This window comes from Terrapene carolina, unplaced genomic scaffold, assembly GCF_002925995.2.
Source record: "Terrapene carolina triunguis isolate 2854851 unplaced genomic scaffold, T_m_triunguis-2.0 Scaffold268, whole genome shotgun sequence".
Taxonomy (NCBI): domain Eukaryota; kingdom Metazoa; phylum Chordata; order Testudines; family Emydidae; genus Terrapene; species Terrapene triunguis.
The window spans coordinates 575,927-584,450 of NW_020664619.1; the positions used below are offsets into that span (position 1 = coordinate 575,927).

At 52.3% G+C, this 8,524-nt stretch overlaps 1 protein-coding gene across 1 annotated transcript in view; it reads left to right on the forward strand.

Moving 5' to 3' along the window:
* The window catches only part of SCRIB (scribble planar cell polarity protein), a 166,724-nt gene that overhangs the window by 45,675 nt on the left and 112,525 nt on the right, over positions 1 to 8,524 (forward strand). Inside the window, exons 16-17 of the mRNA XM_026657694.2 lie at positions 3,264 to 3,353; positions 3,782 to 3,859. Of these exons, the coding sequence (XP_026513479.1) occupies positions 3,264 to 3,353; positions 3,782 to 3,859 (168 nt within the window). The remainder of the gene's footprint in view (positions 1 to 3,263; positions 3,354 to 3,781; positions 3,860 to 8,524) is intronic.

Consider the following 8,524-nt stretch of genomic DNA (forward strand, 5'->3'; position numbering starts at 1 on the left):
CAAGGATCTTCTTTCCATTGGGAATCGGGGGTTTGCTTTCTCCCTCCTGGGTGTATGTGCTGCCTGTATCTAGGTTGAATCTCACTTGGTTATTTTCTGCCATGATCTCTAGCCCCTCTCGGCCCCGCGTCGCTTTCACTTGCTGTAGAATTAGTTGCAGGGGAGGGAGGGTTTCCCCCCCTACTTAGAGTATTAATGGCAATAGCTTAAGACTTACAGAGTTTAAGGCCAGAGGGCCCTTTAGAACATTTAGTGTAACTGTCTGTATATCACAGGCCACTGAATTTCACCCAGTTATCCCTTTATTGAGCCCTGTGACTTGTGTTTGACTGAAGCATCTGTTCCAGAAAGTCATCCAGGATTGGGACACAGCAAGACAGAGAATCCACCACCATGTCCTTTCATAGTTTATTCTAGTAATTAATCACGCTTAACTTTTAAACATTTGTGCCTAATGTCTAAGTTGAATTTGTCTGACTTCAGCTGCTGGTCATTGGTTGATTTTCTACCTCTCTCTGCTAGATTAAAGTGCCCTTTAGTATCTGGTATTTTCTCCCCATGACGGTACGTATACATGATAATCAACCGTTGCTCTCAGTCACTTTTGTAAAAAGTCTCCATGTCAGGCATTTTCACCAGCCCTTGAATCATTGTTGTGGCTCTATTCTGCAGCCTCTTCAATTTTTTAAAAACATTTTTGCAAACCTGGATACCAGAACTGTACCAAGTATTCTCGTATCGGTCTCACCAGAGCCGTACAGAGGGTAAAATCATCTCTCTACTCCCTGTTTATACAGGATCACATTAGCACTTTTTACTCCAGCATCCCACTGGGGGCCCATGCTCTATTGCTTGTCTACTATGACCCCATAGTCCTTTGGAGTCACTGCTTTCTAGGCGGTAATTCCCTACTCTGTAGGTATGGCCTGCATTCCTGGTTTGTACTGTATAACTTTGCATTTGGCTATATTAAAAAACATTTTATTCGAGTGGGCCCAGGTTACCAAGGCAGCCAGATCAGTTTGTATTGCTGCTCTGTCCTCATAGATTAGCAGAATTTAAGGCCAGAAGGGACTATTAGATCATGTAGTCTAATCTAGTATATCCCAAGGTCTTAAAGTTCACTCGGTTATCACTATATGGAGCCCAATAACTTGTGTTTGGCTAAAGCATTATTTGCCACTCCTCTAATCTTTGATTTATCCACCTATTATAGCAGTAGTGAGTTAATATTTAATAATAAATGGAGATATCCTATCTCCTAGAACTGGAAGGGACCTTGAAAGGTCATTGAGTCCAGCCCCCTGCCTTCACTAGCAGGACCAAGTACTGATTTTGCCCCAGATTCCTAAGTGGCCCCCTCAAGGATTGAACTCACAACCCTGGGTTTAGCAGGCCAATGCTCAAACCACTGAGCTATTCCTCCTCCCCCCATTACTTGCACATCGTTGATAAACATGGTGAATAGCATCAGACCAAGTATTGATCCCTAGAGAACGCCACTAGAAACACCCCATTGATCTGTCAGCCGGTTTTTAATCCCTTTGACCTCTACTCTTGAGATTAGTATAGCAAGACACCGTGGCCGGAGGCTGCACAGGGTTCATTCCTGTTAGAACCAGAACTGGGAGCAGAAATACAGGAAAGCGAGAAAAGAGCAGAGGAAACAGAGAGAGCAGAGACAGAGACCCCATTTGTCTAGTGGCTTACTGGGCTGTAAGCCTTCCGTGACTGATCAGGCAGCTTTCCAGAGGCCACGTCTCTCAAAGCACCATGGAACTTAAACATATGGCAGCCACGAAGCAACTTCAATTCATAAACTCCAGTTCTGCACACCCTGCTCACATCATGCATTGAGCTGCGGCTGGAGCTGTGTGAAGTGGACTTTTCCAAGAACTCCAGGGTCCCTACGCCTTGCACCTTGGCTACCCCAGTCTTAGGCAGGCAAGATTCAGTGGTTCCCTTGCCATGACATATCTCTGAGAAGCACCTAGCCGGGACCATGCCAGAAACAGGCTACCAGAGAAGATGGCCCAGATCTGCTCTGGCCTCCCACCTCGGTGCGGTCTCTGGGGATGGCCCCAGCTGTGTGTGCTCTTAGAGCTTGATGCCTCTGCAGCAGCCTTTCTCTGCTCTAGCCTTTGTTTCCAGAGAAGTGACATCTGGAGGGCAGCGAATTTCTTCCCATTTCCTTCCTCCTGCACCAGCACCCTTCTCTCCCCAGGGGCTTTCTGTGCATTTCCATCACCACTGCCCAGTGGGCTCTCCTCACATGGATCCTTGGGCCAATGGCACTCAGTGAGCCCCAGTAACACCTCCTTCTTTCCCTGTCCCTGAGGGAGCACGAGCCGAGCACCTCCTCACACAGCACTTTCTGCTGGCCCTGGATTTAGGCATAGCCAGCTGAGTTCCAGACACAGTACAGACTGCTCTCAGGGCTAGGGAGAGTTCTAAGCAGGTGGGACGGGGGGAGTGGGATTGCTGAGAAGGAAGGAAGCTGTTGAATGCCCCAATCAGAATCCTGAGTCTGTCTGTCCCTGAGGAGAGAAGAGGAGGCAGCTGCCCCATCCTGTTTGCAGCCAGTAGGGCACAGGGGGTAATTTGATCAGGGCTATGCACTGGTGTTGCTCTGTGCATGGGAGCCAAGTGCAGGCCATGTTAGAGTCAGGAGGGGCCCTTAATTTTGCAGCACCTGCATAGAATTGGACCCCAAAGGAAAGGAGACCAAGATATATGATTGGGAGGTGGCACAGGCACCGTCCCTGGCTCCTATCACTCGCCATTTGGCTCAATTCCACCCCTTGCCAATCCCCCAGCTCCTGTTCAGTCACCCCTGACTTCCCCAAGTCCCCCCCAACTTCTGCTCAGTCCCCCCATCCCACCCCGAGTCTCCTGCCCACACCCACTGCTTTTCAGTTTGCTGTGGTGTTGGCCTCAGTGTCTGATATGTTTGTTGCTGGCAGGTTGGGGCTTGGGCTAAAGGTTAGGGACAGATCCATGGAGAAGGGGCTGATTGGTGCCATGGCTTTGGGCACTAACAACCAGATGTGGCCACCACCCCATCCTCCATCAGCCCTTCTGCTTTGCACAAATACATGAGCAGCTATGCACACACTTAAACGAAACTCGCAGTCGTATTCATGTGTGTTGGTATGCGTGCCAGCTTGCATGCGCTCTTGTACACGCCACCCTCCTTACTCCCCAAACTGTTTTTATGCATCCGCTCTGCACTGAGCTGTGATCTGTTTCCATTTTGCTTGCAGCTGACCCTGACTATCCTGCGGCAGACAGGGGGGCTGGGCATCAGCATCGCAGGGGGCAAAGGCTCCACTCCCTACAAGGGTGATGACGAGGTAAGGAGCTGGGCTGCCCAAGCCTGCCTGATCTAGAGCAGGATCTGTCTATCTAGAAGTGAGGTGGGCCCCATCATGGCAATGCCTGACCCCTGCGTGTGCTGGGCCTGCTCTGTGGATGTGTTGGGGGCACATAGGGCAAGGCAGGGCTAGCCTTAGCCCCTCTTGAAAGCAGGAATCTGGTAGGGCTGAGCAAGGGGGAAGGTGTCACCTCTGGAATGTGAGTTCTGGGCTGAACCACCAGCACTTCCCTGTGGTCACAATGTAGTAACCAGAGACAGCACCACTCCTTCTGGGCCTGGGCATTCCCCTCCCAATAACATGCACCCCCAGGAGGGGGAATTCCTCCCTCTCTGCTTCCCCAGTAACATCAGCTCCTGGGGCGAAGGGCCTGCTCTCCTCTTGCTAATATGACGCTTTGATTCCAGGGCATCTTTATTTCCCGTGTGTCGGAGGAGGGCCCTGCAGCCCGAGCAGGAGTCCGTGTTGGGGACAAGCTCCTGGAGGTAAGAGCCCAGCTTCTGTGAAATGGCAAAGTATAGTGCTGGGGGGTGCTGACTTTGGGCTGCAGGCGGGGCTCCGATATCTGATTATGAAGATGATTATTTATTTGTATTGCTGTCATGCCTAGGGCTCCTAGTCAGGGATTGGGGCCCCACTGTGCTAGGAGCTGTACAAACACAGAACAAAACTTCCATGCCCCAGTGAGCTTGCAGTTGAACTAATATTGTTAACCTTTAGTTGTACCTTAACGACTGAGACTGCTGCTGCACTGATCTCTCCAGCACTGTGAGAACCCCACGCCCCAAGTGGGCAGAGAGCCCCTGCTCCCTATCTGCCTTGCTGCCCCACTGGCTGATCAGTTGGCCTTTGAGCATGGAGTCACTTTCTGCTTCCTTGCCCTGTTCCCTGAATGTGGGAAGAGGGGTCCAGCACAAGACTAGCTCATCCCCAGAGACCTTGCGACCACTGCCTAGCATGCTGACAAAAAGTGACTCACTGTTTTCTTGTATTCCACCTTTGGTCTGTATCCCTCTGTTGTTTCTAGTTTTAGGCTGAGGGTGTGACTCCACTGAAATCACGATGCAGGAAGCGATTACAGCTTATGGAAACATATCCAAGCTGAATTTAATGTAGCTTGCTTGGGTACTGGAGCAGTGAAGATGTGGCAGTGTACATGGCAGTGTGGGCTGTACAAGCCCATCCGGACCTCTGGGTAATTACTTGTGGGGCTAGCCCATGCTCAAGTGCACTTGCCACAGCTTTGCTGCTCCAGTGTCCACGCTAGCTCGATGAACCCTAACTCAGGTGTGTTACAGGAGCTGCAGTCACACCCATGAATGCATGCAGACATACCCTTACCCTGGAAGCTCTCTGGGGCAGGGACTGTCTTTTTGGTCTGTGTTTGTACCTAGCGCAGTGGGGTCCTGGTCCATCACGGGGACTCCGAGGGGCTCTGATAGTAAATAATAATAAGACCCACTACCCCTCCCTCCTCAAAACATCTTTAAAAACTGCTGAGTCCTGCAGGATTCAACTCCCATGAGTAGCCAACTTCTGAAGCGTGGATGGGCCAGTGCAGGGAGCAAATGGCACATCACTGAATTGGGAGGAATGGCAGTCAGCATTCAGGCCTGAGAAATAACACAAGGGGTCAGTAACAAGAGCTCTGCTCCCTATTCATGCCACTTCTTGTGGTCCCCACATGTTCTTCTTCGAGTGATTGCTCCTGTGTATTCCACAGTAGGTGTGCGTGCTCGCCACGTGCACCGGTGCCAGAAGTTTTTCCCTTAGCAGCATCCGTAGTGGGGGAGCACCGCTGCGACCCCTGGAGTGGCGCCGACATATCACGCCATAAAGGGGGCTGCGTGCTCCCCCCACCCTCAGTTCCTTCTTGCCGCCAGTAAAGCCGAGCGCATGAGAGGGCAACCGGTTTCCACCCAGCGGATCTCCCGCTGGATCACCTCGTGCATATGCACGTGTTATGACCTGGCTGGGGTTCCCCCGCCTCCTATTGTTACGGCGCATTCGACGAGAGCCCAGGCCTCGTCCACGGCCTATGTAGCTCATGTCCCTATTCAGGACATCTGCAGGGCTGCTACATGGTCCTCTGTCCACACTTTTGCATCGCACTATGCGATCGTCTCCCAAGCAAGGGACGCCGCCGGGTTTGGTAGGGCGGTGCTCCGCCCGCGTAACCCTTAACACTTATCATTTAGAACTCCTACCCACCTCCGTCAGGTGTAGCTTGGAGTCACCTACTGTGGAATACACAGGAGCAATCACTCGAAGAAGAAAGGACAGTTACCTGTTCCGTAACTGGCGTTCTTCGAGATGTGTTGCTCCTGTCTATTCCACACCCCGCCCTCCTTCCCCTCTGTCGGAGTTGTCTGGCAAGAAGGAACTGAGGGTGGGGGGAGCACACAGCCCCCTTTATGGCGTGATATGTCGGCGCCACTCCAGGGGTCACAGCGGTGCTCCCCCACTACAGATGCTGCTAAGGGAAAAACTTCCGGCACCAGTGCACCGGGCGAGCACACACACCTACTGTGGAATAGACAGGAGCAACACATCTCGAAGAACGCCAGTTACAGAACAGGTAACTGTCCTTTCCCTGTCCTGAGTGCAGCCAGCAACTTGGTAGCATTTATGGGAATGGGCATCATTCTGCTTACAGTCCCATCTTGCTCACTACCCAGCATGGGCACTGAATGAAGCAGGGATCGTGTAGAAAAAATACTGTGTGATCATGGAATTAAAGACTGGAGCATGCTGCTGTCACAGGGGCAAGCTTAATTCTGGCATTTCTTAACTTATCAGTGCCTGGTGTTTCAACCTTAATAGCATTATTTAAATTAATCGTTCCATAGATTTGAAGGCCGGACTAGTCTGACCTCCTATATGACACAGGCCATTAAACTTCACCCAGTTGTTCCTGTATTGAGCCAATTACTTTTGTTTGGCTAAAGCATCTTTGAGAATGGCATTGTGTCTAGGTCTGGAGACATCCAGAGATGGAGAGCCACCTTGGCAGGGAAATTCCATCATATTTAACTCTTTGATAGACAGAACACCACACAGGGCATGTCTACTCTGCACAGTCAGCCTGGGTGTTGGCACACAGGTTTGAGCTCTCAGGTTAGCCTGGCCCACGTATGAGTACTCCCACAGCAAAGCCCTACCCACATTACTGTGTCTTCACTGTTTCTGCACTCTCCTGTGTGTGTTGGGGAACACGCCCATGGGGTTTTGTGCTGAGATGCTCTAGGATTCTTTCCCAGTCAATTGCGGAAGAACTTGTCTGTTCCTTGGGAGAACTTGTGGGAAGGGCATTGGAGGCCTATCAGCACTCAAGTGAATTTGCCTGCAGCCTCACTGCAAAGTGTGTGAGTTCCGGTTTGGACTTTAACCCAGACGCTCAGCCATTCAAGCAAGCACTGGTTCAAAGAAGCATGTTTGAGAGTTTAGTGTGTGGATGGTAAGGGGATTTGGGTACAGACCTGTAGGACCACGGACTAAGAATACAGCGTAGACATACCCATAGGCTTAGGACGCCTGAGTTCTGTTTCTGGTGCTGGAAGGGAAGTGTAGTCTATTTGTTAGAGCAGAAGACTGAAGGTTATTGACTCCTCAATGCTATTTGTTACTGTTGCTTTATATTTACATAGTGCTCATTCACCTGTGTATCTCAAAGCAAAGGTGGGTATGTATGTGTAGCCCCATTTTAGAAGTAGCATAGCCAAGCTGTAATCAGGCATGGACTCACCCCTGTGGCGCCTCCTGCTGGTCATCTCAGGAATTAGCTCACCCAGCATCCAGAGCGCCCTCTGCAGGCCAGGTGTCCCACCTGTCGTTGGCCCCCCCCCCGTGTCCCTCTCAGACCCCAGTGCCCTCGGCTTGGGTGCTGCCCCCCTGGCAGTACCCCACTCTCTCTCTGGGTCTCCCCACCCAGGGGAACCCCCACCCCCTACCCAATGTCACCTCAGTCGTGGCTACTGCCAGTCACCATCTAGCCCCCGTGCCCTGGGGCAGACGGCAGTCTATCAGCCAATCATCACCGGCAACAAGGGGTTTGGACTGGCTGCCTTTACCCACCCTCAGGCTGCCCTCTACAACCCCAATACCTTTATGGGCCTAGGACCAGGCCCTGCAGCCTGGGGAGCTGCTGGCCTAGGCCTCCCAGCCCCCAAGGCCTTTCCCCAGCCCTGCCTCACTCTAGGTCCCCAGTGAGCAGCCAGGCCTGCCTCTGCCTCTGCCTCTGCCTCTGCCTCTGCCTCTGCCTCCTGTCAGAGGGAGACTCCTCAGCTTCTGGCTGCCCTGGCCTTCTTATAAGTTGCATGGCCCCAGCTGCAGCCACTTCCCCAATCAGCCGGGGTTTTGCCCTTTTCCACAGCTCCAGCTCTCTGCAGGGCTTTTCCAACCCCTTCAGGGCTGGAGCGGGTGTTCACCCCGCTACATAAGCCCATAGGATTGGCATATTCTTTCTGAAAGGCAGGTGGGACTTGGATCTACCCTATCAGAAACCTGGGTTCTGCTCCCAGCTCAGCCCCTTAGTTAGTTGCGCTGTGAAAGGTGGGGAACGATATGTGCCTGCGCACAAGGGTAGGCCTAGCTCAGTAATAAAGGCTGTGGTGGGAAGAGACGTATTAAGGTCCGTCAGTGGAAGATGTGAGACTTGCACTCGCCTGGCTGCCAGCCCAGGGTCCCTTTCCCTAGGCCAAAGAGCATTTTGATGTGAAATGAAGCAGCAGCAGCAACAGGAAGATGCTCCAGCTCCCTCGTCCCCAGACCTAGTGTCCCCCACACCGGACTAGCCACTCTTCCCCTACAACTGTTCCCGAATCCCCCAGCACAATAGGGGCCATCTCTCTGAAGTCAGGGAGACAGGAGGAAGAAGCTGTGCATTGCACTAGAATTCGGTGGCCACTCCCTGAAGGGAGGATAGCAAGATCTGTGACCCGCAGAGTGACATGCTGGGTGTGTGAGAGAGGAGGGAGGTGGTGAGAGGACACAGGTGTCTCCTTCTGGGGCTCAGCTTTGGGGTTGGCAGCCTGGCATTCTCTCAAGTGAATGGCAACAAGCTGTGCCATGCACCGTGGGAGGGAGAGGGGATGGTGTAGGGTGTGTGTGGGGTGGCTCCCTCGGGGGAGCTCCCTAGGGAGTTGGAGTGT